The sequence below is a fragment of the Portunus trituberculatus genome, chromosome 28, assembly GCF_017591435.1.
Source record: "Portunus trituberculatus isolate SZX2019 chromosome 28, ASM1759143v1, whole genome shotgun sequence".
Lineage (NCBI taxonomy): Eukaryota > Metazoa > Arthropoda > Malacostraca > Decapoda > Portunidae > Portunus > Portunus trituberculatus.
In genome coordinates this window covers 5,499,001-5,517,269 of record NC_059282.1, presented here as the reverse complement: position 1 = coordinate 5,517,269, position 18,269 = coordinate 5,499,001, and the positions used below count along the sequence as shown (strand labels likewise).

General features: G+C 39.5%; 1 protein-coding gene across 5 annotated transcripts; it reads right to left on the bottom strand.

Moving 5' to 3' along the window:
• Positions 1 to 4,276: 4,276 nt before the first annotated feature.
• Positions 4,277 to 18,177, bottom strand: LOC123510049 (translocation protein SEC63 homolog). 5 transcript variants are annotated; one of them, XM_045264815.1, is made up of 14 exons: positions 18,035 to 18,177; positions 17,113 to 17,200; positions 15,562 to 15,676; positions 14,639 to 14,744; positions 13,715 to 13,938; positions 13,146 to 13,274; positions 12,770 to 12,957; positions 12,303 to 12,503; positions 11,835 to 12,001; positions 11,524 to 11,696; positions 11,121 to 11,295; positions 10,020 to 10,162; positions 9,230 to 9,427; positions 4,277 to 8,489 (listed from the first exon to the last, which is right to left on the bottom strand). In XM_045264815.1, the coding sequence occupies exons 1-14, from the start codon at positions 18,156 to 18,158 to the stop codon at positions 8,196 to 8,198; spliced, it is 2,325 nt and encodes a 774-aa protein (XP_045120750.1). In that variant the 5' UTR covers positions 18,159 to 18,177; the 3' UTR covers positions 4,277 to 8,195. The 5 variants fall into 5 exon arrangements, with proteins under 5 accessions (XP_045120750.1, XP_045120752.1, XP_045120751.1 ...); XM_045264817.1 differs by having other exon boundaries at positions 9,230 to 9,424; XM_045264816.1 differs by having other exon boundaries at positions 10,020 to 10,159.
• Between the last annotated feature and the right edge of the window lie 92 nt (positions 18,178 to 18,269).

Genomic DNA, 18,269 nt, shown 5'->3' with positions numbered 1-18,269 from the left:
TGTGTGTGTGTGTGTGTGTGTGTGTGTGTGTGTGTGTGTGTGTGTGTGTGTGTGTGTGTGTGTGTGTGTGTGTGTGTGTGTGTGTGTGTCGTTTTCTTATTTATATTTTTACTTTTGTTATTTTTTTGTTTATTATGTCATATATCTCTCTCTCTCTCTCTCTCTCTCTCTCTCTCTCTCTCTCTCTCTCTCTCTCTCTCTCTCTCTCTCTAGATTCTTTCTTTGACTCACTTCTCAACTTAAACCCTCCTCCTCCTCCTCCTCCTCCTCCTCCTCCTCCTCCTTCTCCTCCTCCTCCTCCTCCTCTTCCTCCTGCTCCTGCGGCTCCTCTTCCTCCTCTTCCTCCTTCTCCTAAAAGAACCGATATTATTACCAAACCGAAGGACAAGAAGAAGAAAAAATACAGAGAAAATAGTGAAATAAAACAGATCACGAAGGTCACTCCCCCCACCCCCCCTGATGGTCAAAGGTCAAGAGAGGTCAAGTATGCGGAAGTGATGTCACCGAGAGAGAGAGAGAGAGAGAGAGAGAGAGAGAGAGAGAGAGAGAGAGAGAGAGAGAGAGAGAGAGAGAGAACTATGCTTACAACTATTACTTATAAAGATGATGATAATGATGATGATGATGATGATGAGGAGGAGGAGGAGGAGGAGGAGGAGGAGGAGGAGGAGGAGGAGGAGGAGGAGGAGGAGGAGGAGGAAGAAGAAGAAGAAGAAGAAAAAAAAAAAAAGGAGAAAGAACAAGAACAAGAACAATAATGATAACAACAACAACAATAATAATAATAATAATAATAATAATAATAATAATAATAATAATAATAATAATAACAATAAAACTTTAACCCTTCATTAACAAAACCTAAACACACACACACACACACACACACACACACACACACACCTGCCTAACGCTCTTAATTAAGGTACAGGTGATGCTCCCGTGACTTCTGAGTGACATCACCTGTATTCCTCTAGGGGAGGGGGTGAAGGGAGAGGCGTGGGAGGGAGAGGCGTGGGAGGGGGTAGGGGTGAGAGATGAAGGTAACAGAGATGCCTGCCTTGTCCTATATAAGAGAGAGAGAGAGAGAGAGAGAGAGAGAGAGAGAGAGAGAGAGAGAGAGAGAGAGAGAGAGAGAGAGAGAGAGAGAGAGAATGCAAACAAACTATAATCAAACATTCAAGACATTTTTTTATATTATTTCATGAAGAAGAAAATAAAAAAAAGGAAAGAAGCAAGAAATGAATGAACGAATGAATGAACGAATGAATGAATGAAAGAAATTAAAGAAAAAAAAGGAAAAAAGCTGTGAATTATCAAAAGAACAACCGGTGAATGATAAAAAAAAAGACGAAAAAAGAATTGAAAGAAAAAAAAGAAAAATTAAACGAATGAGTAAATAGATGAGATGATAAAAGAAATAATAGTGAAGAAAAAAGATAATAAATAAGAATAAATAAGAAAAACACAAGGACAGAAAGTCAATGTAAAGAAAAAGAAGAAGAGAAGAGTAAGAAATGAAGAAAGAAATAAAGGAAAAGGCAAAATGAAAGAAGGAAGAGAAAAAAATTAAGAAATATATGAATAAATAAGGAAGAAAACTTGACAAAGGCATTTTAAATCATCAATCATTAATTTTGATATAAACAACTTAGTATTAATTAAACTCTCTCTCTCTCTCTCTCTCTCTCTCTCTCTCTCTCTCTCTCTCTCTCTGACCATCACCCTTTACTTACCACCATGACCCGCCCCTGCCCCTCCCTCACCCTCTCTCTCTCTCTCTCTCTCTCTCTCTCTCTCTCTCTCTCTCTCTCTCTCTCTCTCTCTCTCTCTCTCTCACTTCCCCACCTTTCCAAATGACCTCTCTCTCTCTCTCTCTCTCTCTCTCTCTCTCTCTCTCTCTCTCTCTCTCTCTCTCTCCCCTACCTTTCCAAATGACTCTCTCTCTCTCTCTCTCTCTCTCTCTCTCTCTCTCTCTCTCTCTCTCTCTCTCTCTCTCTCTCTCTCTCTCTCTCTCTCTCTCTTCTTCTTCTTCTTCTTCCTTCACAAAAAAAAAAAAAGAAAAAAAATCACTCAAGGCGAATCGTGACACGTAATTAATTGACCGGAAAAACTGACGAAGCTGAATTCTGATTGGCTGGAAGAGAGGTCACGTTTTCTTCTTCCCTACCCAAGTCACGGTTTGCGTTTTCTGTTACCCATTGTTTCCGGTTTTCTATGGGAAGTGGAAGCTTTCACACTCACACGCACACACACACACACACACACACACACACACACACACACACACACACACACACACACACGATAAAGAAATATATACACGTGAGAAAAAATACAAGGGCATTTTTTTTTCATGTGAAGGAGGCTAAAGAAAAGAAGAGGAGTAGGAGGAGGAGGAGGAGGAAGAGAGGAGGAGGAGGAGGAGGAGGAGGAGGAGGAGGAGGAAGAGTGAAAAGGCGAAGAAGGACGACGTACGGTATAATAATAATGATGATGGTGATAATAATAATAATAATAATAATAATAATAATAATAATAATAATAACAACAACAACAATAATAATAACAATAATAATAATAATAATAATAATAACAACAACAACAACAACAACAACAACAACAACAACAACAACAACAACAACAACAATAATAATGATAATAATAATAATGTCAAAAACAAACCAATAATTAATAATCTCTATATTTCTTATCATACATTCATTTACAGCCACTCCAATCAAAACAAAGCTAATGGCATTCTACTCTCAAAGCTTCTATTTACTTTTCCCTCGCCTTTAATCTGTCTCTTTTTTTCCAGTTCACTAATGGAAAGACGGAGACATTCACTTTATCTCATTTAGCTATTTTTTTTTCTTCAATGGCCTGGTTTACTTCAAGGATTCATTTAAACCTTCACTTCTCCAATTTTAGTTTTATCTTGAGACTGCAGTTTAAATATTTTCCTTCATCTCTCTCTCTCTCTCTCTCTCTCTCTCTCTCTCTCTCTCTCTCGTATTCAGAAACACTTTATTCTCTCATCACGACTATTTTCAAGGGCCACAGGAATGATTAGTGGGTTTTCAAGTGTGTCTCCAGTTAATAATGTAGAAATCTTATCGTTCTGCCTCTAGAATCATTAAAACACCTTAAAAACTTGTGTTAATTTAAATAAAGCCTTTTGAAATTGTGGAGGTGAACTACGTAGGTAAATGTTTGAGAATACGACTCTCTCTCTCTCTCTCTCTCTCTCTCTCTCTCTCTCTCTCAGCAACAAAGGAGAGCATGAGAAGCAGCTGCATTGACGGAAAGGGAAACAAGACAGTGAAAGGAGACTAACTATACCCTTTGTTTCCATCACCCCGGGACCCAAACTTCCTCTTACTCATTAACAAACTCCTATACTCACATTTAACGGCTGCACACGAAGGTTTATGGTGTCTCCTCGTAATCCCGTCACCCTCCCGTACTCCTGTGTTTAGTTCTCACCGTCTGCCACACTTCCGGGGACGAGAGATTTGAAGTTATAATTGATACACGTGTTGCGTCACTCACTGTCATAAACTCCACTTCTTGTCATCAGCTGATCGCTTCGCTAAATCAGGGTTCCAGTCTTTTTTCTTCCTTTTTCTTTCTATTTTGCCTCGACTTTTATTGTTGTACCTTGGTTTGTGTATTATTTTATTTTATTGTTTTTTTCTACCAATTCAAACATTTTCTTTTTTTTTTTTTTAGCCTATTCTGACGGTAGTTTTCAATACTTTCCTTGGCTATTTTCTTAATATAATTCTAGAATCATGAAATCTCTTAAAAATCCGTATAGTTTTCATTAGAAGCTATCAAAATGCTTCTATTAGTATTACTCTCCCACGGCAGTTTAGCGAGATTGATGCTTCCTCACTCAGTTTCTCTTCAACCCCAGCTGAGGATTGGCCACAAACTGACACGTCAGCCTTAAAGATCCCATGTGCAGTCGATAACCATTAAGCCCAAGCCTCTCCTTTTACTACTACTGCTACTGGGTACACTGCTGGAACTTGTCACATTACTGCTGGTGTAATCATGAAAATACTTAGTTTTCCTGAAAACTAGCTATGAGCTCATCCAAAATTAACAACTTCCAGAGGCTGATTGACATGAATGAGAAGATTTAAGGGACGCAATCCTTGAAGTGTCATCACCTTTCATCTGAGGAACCTACCTTGTCACATATTGAAATGTTGAGGTGATATCCTTTATATTAACTTATCTAACTGGAAGACAAAAACCAGGCACAGCAATATTAGCTAAACTTTATTCATAAACAAAATAATTCTTTGTGCTTACACGGTCACCTTGATCTGATCCCCACAAGCATACAGTGACACCTGGGAAGCTAATTACAGGTTTACGAGAGTACGGAGATATTATGCTCTCTCTCTCTTTCTCACACACACACACACACACACACACACACACTAACACTCACACACACACACACACACAGATTTTCTTCATCTGAGAAAGTTTTTAAGACATTCAAAGCTGACATAGACTGAAGGGTCTGTATTTCCAAACACTCCTGGCTCTCAACAGGACAACTTTCACAGGCTACAGAGATGATCAGTCCCGTTCTCATGTTTATTTCTTACCGATAATGCTGAAACCCTTATTAGACTATCACTTTCAAAATACCCTTGAAAACCCTGATGACTTCCACTGCACCTGATTGGAAGTAGTGGTGAGAGGCAGAGGTGTTTGAGAATGCAGTCCGAGATGCCCTATACTTCTGTGGGTCCAAAAAGTCTTCAGTAAGGATTAACACTTAGTTGGAGCTGCTGGGACACTTCACAAATTTCACGACGTCTTAGAAATGGTTGCAAAAAATCCCCTTCCCTCCCCTTCCCCTGTCCCTTTCTCCACTGCTTCCCTAATTGGGGTTAAAAATGCCCTAACTGACTTTCTCTCTCTCTCTGTCTATCTATCTCTGTTTCTACCTGTCCATGATGTGAAGGAGGAAGGGAAAGGCTAGAGATCAAAATTTCTGTTCAGAGATGGTAGAGTTCAAAAAGACACTAAAATATGTGTAATACTGAGGTTGTGCATTACAAAAATATATTTAATAATGTCATGCTGGGAAGGGTGAATAGTGAGGCTTACAGTCAAATTACCAGTGACATAGAAATTTAGACAATACCTGTTATTCCCAAAAATACTTAAATATGCATGCAGTTGTTACAGTTCACCCTAATATTCTTCTTTCCAGTCATGCCAAAATCAATGCAAAAATAGTGACAGCATTTGTAAGCCAAGTATACAAACAGTCTACCTGTAACTACACTGTCTGTCTATCTCGTTCGTCTGCTAACACAACAAACCAAATATCCCAAAATCTATCATTCTGTGTAGTCTAACAAAAAAAAAAACAGTAAATATGTAACAGGTCTAAACAAAATAATGGCAGGGATGAATAATTTCGGGTTATCACTGCACCTTGTCCTCTCTCCATTACAAAGAATAAATAACACGAAAACAAATTGATATGTAGAGTATATAAATAATAGTATAATTCCCATATAAATAGTACTATCAACTTCTCTATCTCTGTCTCTCTCAATCTCAAAAGGACATTAAATAATAAAAAGAGCATTGCACATATCAGATCACATTGGAATGCCAGACAATGAAGAGACAACAGAATGAAACACACAAAAATGAAGTACAGGAAAAAATGCCCAAAGTCTCCCAGACACAGCCGAGCCTCACCCGTCCAAACCACCCATCCACATCCACACTGAGGCTCCGGATGGGCTGCTGAAGAAGGGTGAATGATGAAGGGAATGGATAAATATAGATGGCACACATGATACCACAGATTCTCTCTTCTTTCTTCCTTTCTCTCTGTTCAAAGTGATGATTAGATGATGCAGGTAAACCAGATTCTGAATGATAAATGAATAGCAGAAGTAATGATCTCTCTCTCTTACTCTCGCATTTCTTTCTTTCTACACGTCACTGCCAAGTCCTGAATGACAGATATGAAACAGTGATTCAATAAAAGAAAAAAAAACATTATCTGGATTAACAAATACACAGCAAAGTGAGGAAATTATGTTTTCTTCCCTTTCTTTCCTTCTTAGCATCACTTTCAAGCTTAAACTGAAAGATAAAAGACTTTAATTAAACCAAGATGCCAAACATAAAGTAAAGCATCATTTATATATCTTAACCAAACAATGATAAATAATAAAAAATAAAACGTATGACACCATCTGAAAATAAATGAATGACAACACATCACCAGATCAGCAACACACAGATGAACCAAGTCCTGTCAATGCAGTAATGATGTGATGTCCTCTTCACAATGTTTCCCAAGCCATCTTCCACATGCCAACAAAACAGATGGCAGTAAAAATGCTCTAAAACACTCTGACACTATAATTCCTGTCATCATTATCGTCATCATCATTATCATCAATATTGTGTATTGGGAAGCTAAACAAGTGATAAAAAAGCAGCAACAACATAAGGTGCATCAATTTCCAAGTCTGCAGAAGCACAGAGTTGCAATTCATCTCGAGAATGACACATGATGAAGACACTTGAGAGACACACACACATACACACACACTACTAACCCCCTAAAAAGAGATTGTTATTCTTTTTAATGCCGAAAAAATGGTGAATACTTTTTTTTTCACATTTCCAAAAAGGGTAGACATCACTGCTGTGGAGACCAGCCAACATCACACTCGGCACACAGCACACTCACTCACGCACCCCATTCACCCTCAGGAGCACACACCAACGCACCTACATCACTACACACCCAGGAAGATGGATCACTGGAAAAAACAGACTAACAGTTATTTTTAAGTAGTAACTTTATGCATGCCCTTCTGTTGCAATCTGGTGTTCTAAGATGACAATGGAATGAAGGTTTTTTTCTTCCTCTCTTCTTTCATCTTCTCAAATTCAGTTTCATTCCTGTATGTAAAGAAACCTTTTAGAGTTGTTTTTGTTGTTTTCTATTTTGTTCACTCCACTCTTCTCTGTATGGTAAGCAGATCACTCTGTCTTATACACCTTTTCATTTGTTAAACCATTTTTTCCAGGTTACTTGAAAATACAAAACTTCACATGGATTCTTTCTTCATATTTCTAGGAAAAGTCTCCAAGTCTCTTCTTCCAATAAATAGGAATCTTATACACAGTAATGGAAAGCTTAGTCTTTTAATAATACACCAAAAACTTTTCTTTTATGGAACTTTTCACGAATTTTCTCACTTCTCAGGAAAGGTTTCACTTCACATAATCCAATAAATATTTTATACACCTTAATAAAAGTTTAGTTTTTACATAACCCTTCGCCTAATCCCTTATAGTACGATGTATCTGTATTCCAATATCTTAAATTAATCTTCAGCCCATCTCCCAAGTCTTCATGCACCTTTCCATCCCTTCTCCCATATATAAATTAACTTAAAAACAACCGTCCAGACAGTCAGCAGCAACACACTACTGGAATAAAAACATCTCACTCCATTCCTTTGAGCGAATTTAATCCACGACACCATCTGACAAGTTTTGATTGGCCGGTCCACCTCTCTCTCTATGTCTCTCATATGGGCGCAGACTAACTCGACACACCAAGCCATGAGGATGAAGATGGAAGGCCTAAATATACACTAGGCCTCCTGTCTGGTCCTCCTAATAGCCTAAAACAGCCTCTAATGTGCCACGTCATCAGTTCACATCACATCTAGACACCACATAAACTGGCCACGAGTTACTGCCACTGCACGCCCCAAAGTCCTGACTTACTGTGGGCACCTGAGCATCACATCCTGGCAGAACATGAACAGTGCGGTGTGCATTAGATAGGTGTGTGGAATGACATGATGTGAATATACTTTTACTTTGGCTCTCAATTTTCCTTCTCCCATTTACTATATATATCTATATAATCTCTCTCATTTTTCCTTCCTTCGTTTCTTTCCATAACTATACATTTCTTGTAACTCTTCTAGCTCCTGTGTGTTATCTCCATGCATCTACCTCCTCTCTTTCCAATCCCTCCTTCTTTTTACTTCCATATGCTCATCAACCATACACTCATCTTTAGTATAAATCCAATGATCACACTCCCAAAACCCCTCTTCCTCCTTCTCCCCCTACCTTTAACCTCCTCCTCCATCTTCTACTGTTCCTGCTCATTCTTCTCCACTGTCATCCGTCACCTCATCATCAGTAGTGTACTCGGAATCATCACCCTCATCTCTGGCCACCTCATTCTCATCCTCTTCCTCCTCGTCACTGGAAGTCTCCCACTGCGGGTGTTCAGTGGGGATCTCCCTTGCCTCCTTGACATCCAGCTTAATATCCTGGGTTTGGTCTAAGCCTAGGTAAGAGTCAGACCGAAGGCAGACCTGGTAGGAGTATATGCCTGGCCGTGGTGGTGCTGTGAACTTGAGCTGAACCTCTTCTTGGTCTACGAGGTTGGTGATCTGTTTGTGAGAGAGAAGTGGTTACGTGCGTGTGTTTTGCATGTGTATGTGTGTTTGAGACAGTACTTTTGGGTACTTCAAGGCTGGTGATCTGTTTGTGAGAGAAGTGGTTATGTATGTGTGTATTATATGAGTGTTTGAGATAGTGCTTTTGAGTACTTCAAGGTTGGTGATTTGTTTTTGAGAAGAGAAGTGGTTGTGTGTGTATGGACTTTTTTTTTTTTTTTTTTTTTTTTTCTTGGCCAGTTTCCTCTCCTGCATAAAAAAAATTAAATAAATAAATAAATAAAAAATGCATGTGTCTTTTTTGTGTGTGTGTTTGAGACAGCTTTTTTGTTACTAGTCTTGCTTTATATAGAACACTAATTTTACTATATAATACAATAGTACATGGCTTGGCAGATGATTTATGACTTAGTATTTCATCTTATATATGGACTAAATGAACTCACATTATGTATTATCTACTGTGTGACCTATAAAATAATGAAACCTCTATCTATTTAGTTGTATGTGTGCGTCTGTAGAGCTATAAGATGGTAGACATTGTAACTGAATTTAGATATTATGTTTTGTACGTTTGTGAAGTGTTTTAAGTTATGAATGTAACCCTCCTATTGGTCAAACAGAAAGGTGATGCACAAGATAAGGTGCCTGTGTAGCTCACTCAGAGGTGTTCATGTTAGAGGAGGCTGTGTGACTTCATCTTATCAACACCTACATTCCCCACACCCACACACCTGATATGGAGCAGTAACCAGCATGTGCTTTTTCCTATCACACACATAGGTCCACCAGTACTCCTGCTTGTCCTCAGGGAAGAAGGGGCAGTGTACAGTGTGGGACATCTTTGACTTCCCCTCCAGAGCCTTCTCCCTCTTGGTCAGGCCCTTCTGGAATCTCTCCCACTCTGCGTCATCATCCAGCGCAGTCGCCTGCTATAGGGTGGAGGTGGTTATCAGTGCTGTTGAGGTTTCTGTCATTCGTTATTATCTTTTTAACAATAATACTAAGATAATACTAGTTCTAATATTTATCTAAGTATTCTTTGACCTCATTAAGTAAGAAAAAAAGTCTATCTATCTGTATGACCAGACAAAGCAGCACACATCCACACACACACACACCACTCACACTCAGGGAAGTCTTGTGGTGTACCATGTTACACAGTGCTCCATAGCTGGCCAAACAAAAATTAAGTATAGACACTAAAAAACTTGAGCTGCTTCATCACTTCTTAATGGTGTCTTTAAGTTTTCCAAATAACCTGTGCCAAAATATTGTTCAATTTCATGAAATACACAGCAATCAGTGAAGAATTGGGTGAGAAATGGTTGTAACACTTTCACATATCAGGACAAATGGAAAGGTGATGCATGATATTTTTTCTTCACTGAGTGTCTGGAAAAGAGGAGCAGGTTAAGATGATCAAGGAGGTGATTGTTGAAAGCTAGTGGAACCATAGCAACAATGATGACAGAAACCAGATCCACAACTCAACATAAAGGACATAAGTCACACAACCCTTACCTTCTCATCCTTGTGGGACTCTGTGTCGGCTTCCTCCGCCTGCGACTCATCCGAATGTGAGGCAGACTCATCATCATCCGTCACCTGCTCTCCCTTCTCTTCCACCACAGCCTCCACTCGCTCCACTTGCTGGCCCCCACCTGCTGCAACACCACCCCAAGGTTACCCCAGTGGTCCTCAGCAGGAGGACTGAGCCTTCTGCTTCCCTCACTAATTGCTCCCTTGTCCCTTTTCATCTGTTATTGGTTTTCCAGTTTGGTTAACTCACTAGTGCACTGAAATTTTGCTTCCTGTATGTCATGACGGACTCTGCATTAATTAGGTATTTTCTCTCATAGTTAATTAATCAAAGAGGCAAAACATTCCACTTGTGCCTCAAAATTTTGACTAACAACTTTAAAGCAATAATTTCCATGTTTATTAATGAACAAAAGCCAATTCAGGGACATAAGTCAAGAAAGGGACAATTTTCATAAGCTTTCTTTCTCTTTGCCAGCAGAGATGATGATGAAATACAAGTAATACAAACATAAGAAATGCAAACAATTTCCTCCTTCATTAGGGGCAGAAAAGCTATCAGAAAGTAAGCAAATGAAGAAAATTGAAAGAAACAGCTGATTTTTTTAGGTCATGCTGGAATGGCCAGATGCAGGGAAAGATGTCAAGAGAGGCCGAGAGGGAAACCACCACCAGGAGGCAGCAGAAGGGGGTAGGCATGCATGACAGCCACAGGGAGACAGTTTGGATGCAGGGGCACCTTAGCAGGGGGCATTGACCAGCAGAAGGATCATCCATAATGCATTTGATAAAATTCAAAAGAATGAATATGTAAATACAAAGTTGAAAAGTTAAGGCATCAGCAAATAAAGGCTATATTGTATTTCTTTTATATATAGACATGACTCAGGCAAATAAGCTGAAAATAAATGAGGTATGTAGCATAAACATAGTATTCCATGTCTGAACCAAGCCATCACCATAAGCATCTTGCAAGTTCATTAAGAAAAACCAAAAGCCAATTCAACAATTAAAATTTTGAGTTTATATTCACCATGATCCAAAAGGCTACAGAAAACAGGAAAAAAGGGAGGAGGAACAGACCAATTTTGTGTTTCTTACTCTTCTCTTGACCTTCTTCTTCCTTCTTGTTGGAATGCTGCTGTTGCTGCTGCTGCTGCTGTTGCTGTTGCTGCTTCTTCTTCTGTGGCTGAGCTTTAGCCTTAGACTTCCCTCCTTTCTTTGGTTGTGTCTTTGGCTTCCATCCAGACTTCTTGGCCTGAAAGAACAACAGAACATTTCATAATACCACACTTCTTTAACCATTCATCTTTTCTTTCTCTAGTTACTCTAAGCACACTTTTCAAGCGTAATTCTTGACACAATGTCTTTCTAAATCACTATCCTCCTCTTCCTCCTTAATTTACTGGCATGTCACTTCACCTAAACTGACCATGCTTTCATCTCTTTACTAGCAACACAGTGAAGTACCACAAGTCATGCTCACCACAGTGGTAGCAGCTGGCTCCTCCTCCTTCTCCTGCCCTCCCTCCACCTTAGTGGGCTCCCCCTCCTGCAGGCTGTGCTCGTACACCTCCCCCATGGTTTGTCGGCGCAGATTGACGGTGACGGTGACAATGGCACCGGCAGTGAACACTCCACTGTCATCATCATCCACCACTGATAGGAGAAGTAATGTAAATAAAGTCATATACTTATCATCAATGTGAATTTCTGAATGTCTCCTACACATATGGAACATCTGTACATCACCACCACCACCACCACCAGCAAGAGCCTCAAGAGTTTCTCTCTCACCTTCATAGTTGACCTCCATATCAATCTTGGGCATCCTACGGCACACAATCATCACCTCATTGAACTCCTCCTCAGACAGGGAGCGCAGCACGTGGCGCCGCTCAGTGGCCGGCAGAGCAATGAGCTGCTCTATGGTCTTCACTGGCCGGCGCTTGCTGACAAAATGCCTGGACGAGGACAAAGGTCAGTTTTGAAATTTGCCCTGCATTGTCATACAATAGAACATATTTCTAAACATTTTGTCTTATCTTTTACACCTAGTATATTGTAGTTGAAATTGTTAATTTTTTCAAGGCCATTTTCAAGATTCTAACGATATTCACACAGTAATTCTACATCATTACTAAAACTGATGTTAATATGAATGATCACCACTGTGGCATTTATACACAGTCCTACAATGAAAGCATTCAAGAAAGAGAGATTCATTTTGCTTGTGTCACATGAGATTCACTGTCTTATACTCACCTGAGGGAGTCCTCGGTGACATGTGGCAGCTGCAGGAGTGGGTTCTTGGAGTCCCAGAGTGCCTGCACAATGTGAGGGGACAACTTCATGCAGGCCTCAATGGTGTCAAGCGACGGGAGGCGGGAGATGCGGCCAGCGTGTGCCAACATGATCAGCTGAGCCACACACGTCACCATCTCCTGGATCAGTATGGGGCAGCACCTGCAGGATGGTCATCAGTATTTGCATTAGGTAATAAGAATGAACATAATAGCATATGATTGAAGGATGCAATAAATTTAGGGAATAAGATAATATGTTATTTTGTGTTGTTTTGAATATAATGAAATACTGAAAAAAATTTTGGAAAGCCCTTATTGTGTTACTCCAAAGCATGACATACAACAAGGCACATTAAGAGACTCAAGATCAACTACATATATAGCAAGACACTTTACTGATTAAACACACTTTCACTAGCCACTCACTTGACAATGTAGAGGCGGTCCTGGTCGAGAGTTTCAGCTGGGAGCCTCATTCGGGACAGGTGAGCATGTAGGAGGGAGCGCGCCTTCATGGAATAAGCAAAGCACAGCGGCCGCTCCTTGTTCTTCTCCCCGAGGTTGGGCAGTTGTTTGATAAGCTGTGGCAGTTCTATATTGTCTGTTGGTCTTTCCTGCAGAAGATGTGAGGAGTAGTTTGGTCATTTTTGCTATCTTTATTGCTACTATTGTGGTTATTGTCTACTTCTCTGGAGACCTTGATGTAAAACTAAAATACTATTTCATGTCAACCTAACCTAAATCCTCATCAATCACAAACATTACTGAATGACACAGCAATCTCATCTACCCTGTCACTCACCACAATCTCCGGGTTGTGTCCCTTCTCAAACTCCAAGGAGGCAGCTAGCACCATGAGGGCACGTTTGAACACCATGTGAGGGGTCTTGTGGAAGAAGTAGTAGTACAGCTGTGTTGTGTCCAGAAGCACCTGTGAGAATATGGCAAGTGAAATGGGAATTTTAGAGGTTAGAGGTGCCTGTGTAATAACAAAACATATGATCAAATGTTTGAAACCCATCTGTCAAGGACCTTCAATTAAATACATTATGTCAATTTATTTCTGCATGTGACTTGGTGACAGCTATAAAATGACTTGACTTTACATCAGGAACATTATTATGGTAACAGACAACCAGGAACAAATGTATCCCAGCCATAACACTAGAGAGTTACGGAGGCAAGACTGAAGTGGTTGGAGAGTATGTTGGAGGACACTGGCGATTAATAAACTTTGCATAAAGAAGACATATAAGAAGGCTTATGGGTGCAGTGATAGAGAACATGCATGTAACTGGTAACTGAGGAAAGAGCAGAAGACTAAGCACAGTAACAATTCCTAACAGTTGAGAGAAAGTGGCAGACAATCACCTGATCATTGGAGAACTTTGAGGAACGGTACCACCAGATGGCAACCACAGTGGGCAGTGCAATCATGAAGACAAGTCCGTAGAGGCCAAGCACCCACAGAGAATTCTCCTTCTCCACAATCCAAGAGGGAAGTGCTATACCAAAGTGCATTGCCCCCGGACCATCAGGATTGCCATAGCGATCAAAGTTCCTCTTGGCATCCTCGTCAGTCAGAGCTCGATATGCTGTGGACGGAAGGAGTTACTGGATTAGGGTAGGTTAGGTTAGGTTAGGTTAGGTTAGGTTAGGTTAGGTTAGGTAAGGTAAGGTAAGGTAAGGTAAGGTAAGGTTGAGTTAGGTTGGTTTAGTTAGGTTAGGTTAGATTTAGTACTTTATGTTTTTGGATGAAAGGCATCTCTATATAAGAAACTGTTTGGCCTTATGGATGGAGGGAATCTCTATATGATACAGCTGTTTGGTGAAGTTGTATTAGGTTATTTGTGATGAAAGAATCCAAGAAAAGGCAAAATAAGTAACATATGAAATTGCAAGTTCTGTAGAAGAGAAAGAAAGAAGGAAATTCTAATGGTAGGTATGCAATAAAAGTATGCAATGATAGATAACAAAGGTGAGAAAGTCAGGCAAGTCAAGTGTTCAAGATAGGAATAATTAAAGAAAGTGAGAAAAGATAAGGACAGTGATATTAGAAGATAAGTTGAGTGGGTGGGGAGGAAAGAGTTACAAGCATTAGATGTGTGGGGATAAAAGAACCAAACTTTAGTGAGCCTGACAGTGTTCAAGTATTCAGTGTAACACATCCAGCCCTATCACATGCCTACTCCTACTCCCTCAGCCACTCCCTGCAGATAAATATGGATAAGTTATGAATTATGATAAGGTGAGAGGAGAGGATGTGTGTTACTGGGATGACTGACTGTTCCTCACCTTTGTTCAGCCTCATAAACTTGCGTTCATCTCCTGTTGGCTTGTCAGGATGGTATATGAGGGACTGCTTACGGTATGCCTTCTTGATGTCCACTAAGGAGGAACTCTAGAAAACAGAAAAAAGCATAATGTTTGTATCAGTGAAAGGCAATTACTCCCAAGGGATAAGCAATACCAAAAAACTTATATCTGAAAAGTGTTATCCAATTGACTTGCATCATTTAAGGTAATGTGTAAGGGAGAGAATATATGGTTAATTTTATCTACCAATGTTTCAAATCTCCAAATTATAAAAGCAAAGATTCACAACCATTTATCATCATTCTGCTTCTTATATCAACTAGTGCAACATCTAAGTCATATGAATTAAAATAAGTAAATAAATCTATCAGTAAATAACAAAAAAATAAAATAAAAAATCTCCAACATTCAAGAAAAGCACAAAAAACAAGGGCAACTTTTCACAAATGTGCTTGTCATGTCAATAAACACAACACGTAAATCCTTGAAAACCAAACAAACACATGAATCACCAAAACACACACATACAGGCCTCTCTCAAAGTTTACACAACAAATAATACCTTTCTTTCATCAGGTGTCCATTGCAGTCAACAACCAACTCAATCAATGAAGAGGAAAGATGCATAGGGAAACAGACTCACTAACCTGTGACTCACCATGCTGATCCCTAGAATGACCTCCTAACTCATAACTCACCATGCTGACCACTAGAATATCCCCCTGACCTGTGACTCACCATGCTGACTCCTAGAATGACCCCACCTGAACCATAACTCACCATGCTGACCCTCAAAAATGACCTCTCAACCCTTGACTCACCAAGCTGACCTCAGAATAATTCCCCTGACCTGTGACTCACCATGCTAACTCCTAGTGACCCCTCCACAACCCTTGACTCACCATGCTGACCCCTAGGATGTCATAAGGGTCAAAGTTGGCGTATTCATAGTCAAACTGCTGCAGCTTGTACACCAGAATGGCCATCAGCACCCAACCAATGATGATGAGTATTCGTCTGAGGGAGAGAATGACATGCCAGGTTAGAAGACCACCGTGGTACAGTGGAACCATGCGTGCTTTGGGGTCCAAGGGGTCTCCAAGCGCACAGGTTCGATTCCTGTCTACGGTCCGAGTGTAGGTAGGGCTTCCTCACTCGGGGCAAGGGTTTCCTAGCGGGTGGGCTTTCAGATGGGAGTTACCCCAAAAAGTATCCCCTTTTAGCCCACAAATTCCTGTGAAAAGCCCACATGGTATAAATAAAAATAAATCAATCAAGGTCATGTTGCTGAATTAATCTCTTAACTACTGGGATGCATTTTTATCTTAAGTTTTGTGTGATTAGATGATTTTATTGATATTAGGAAAAGTCTATGGAGGTCAGAAGATTAATGGCCTCAGTCTTCACTATTTTAATCCCCATGTAAGTTTCTGAAGCCAAATAAAATCACCAAATAGTAGGTAGAATAAATATAGAAATGTGCCATGATATTGCAGTGGTTAACCTCAACTACTGGTGACACTATGACTCATCTCAATTTACATAATCTTAGATGACATTACTAAGAGAAATTCTGGCAACTTTGTGATATTTTGAGGTTTCTACTCAGACCTACTACTGTCAGGGTTATCTTTCATATTTTTTCTTTTAATTAATGCTGTATTAGTTAATAAGCTACAACCCCATTGCAGTCAAAAGGTTAATGACACTTTATCTGGCTTGAAGATTTGGCTGGAGTGAAATAAAGAGAGTCATCATAAAAATAAGCTTGAGGAAAATACACAAGTCAAATTATGAACAACAACTGGCTTGAAGAATCACCTGGAATGAAATAAATAAAAGTGATACACAACCATAAGTAAGTTATGTTCTAAAAGAAATTCATGAGTAAAAAATAATAACAAATTCAGCAAGTACAAATAAAGACAAAACACAAAATTAGCACATTCATAACTTCCACAAATTTGTAACGTAACATTCATCAGTAACACACAATAATGACAGTGAAGTAATGAAAGATAAAATACCGAGTCACATTTCACCACTCACCAAACACACTGAGCTTCCTCCACACTAAACGTAGCTAAGGAACAACAAAACCAACACAACAAAGAGAATCCTAAAACACGTAACAAAAATAATAAAAAAGGCACAGAGAATGCAATAAAACAAAGACAAGTACAGAATGACACTGGATCTTTCACTGGTAAAACTCTGAAACCCACTGCCGGCTTCTGTATTTCCACCTTCCTATGGCTTGACTTCATTTAAAAGAGAGGTATCAAAACATTTATCTTTTTTTGGGGGGTTAACTCTCTCTCAAACCTGCAAGGGGACTGGGAACTAGGTGGGCCTTTTCTTATTTCATGTTACCCTTGGCCAGTTTTTCCATCTTAAATAAAAAAACTTATTTCTCAAAGGTAACAAGGACATAAAGGGAACAATCAACTCACTGTGTGGTTTTGCGGAGACCTTTCCATTTCTCCGGTTTCTTGAGTCTTGCCTGTTTTCTCTGGAACACTTCACAGTTGTCTCTCTCCTCTGTGAAAAGCATAAGAGGAAAGTCTGAGGATGGAGTCAAATCAGGAAATACACAAAATAAGGAACATAACAACAAAAACAATGAAAGCTGTTGATGGTGCAGCCTTGACGTGAATTACTGGACCTGTGTTGTTAAATGTTAAGTGAAATTGATGTAATAACAAAACCTCAACCATACATACAATAAAAAATACAGAAATATGTACTATTATGCAATGTATGGACGAGAAGCCAGTTACAGCTGTTGGAATCAAAGCATTATAAGAGTTGATAAATAATTGTTGCAAAGTAGAAACCTGAACATAAAATAAGGTGAAAATACACGAATTTGAAAATATGTGGATAGGGAGAGACCAGATGTAGCTTCTAGAACGAAAAACAAGACAAAAAACAAATAAGAAATTAGTATGAAGACTTAACTGTGTAAACATGATTTAATTGATAAACAAACCAATTAGAGATTATGTGGACAGGGAGACCACTTGTAGGTTCTGGAATACGAATACAAAGAGGAACAAAGGAATCACTACCGCTATCTAATTAAAACACAATAAAAGGGTAACATATATGGGAAGATCTTGTGAATTGTATGGTAGAGTGGAGGCCGGTCCCGTTATGTGACCCATATATCCTAATACTCCTCTAACACACCCTGTCAGCCACCACTCCTACACTTACCCTGCAACCCTACACCCCAACAACTCCTTACACACAAGCACACGCACATAAATCACATAAAAACATCAAAATAAGACAAAAAGCTGGAAGTCAAAAAAAGAAAGATGGTCATTTGTCACCTCCTTAACTAGTATTTCGGTCATTTCAAGCCTTTACCTTCCTTGGCGCCATCAGGCCAGAAGTAAAACGTGCAGGGGAGGAGCACCAGGCCCAGAAAGCTGGTTAAAAAGTAGAAAAACGTTGAGCCAGACTCGTCATACTGAAACCGCATTCCAGCCATGTTGACACCTCACAGAACAGACACCAAATGAGCATCTAATAGTGTTGTTTTTATTTTTACTCGGCTTAACTTTATCTCTCCATTTACTGTTTGAATATAGTTTAATATGTA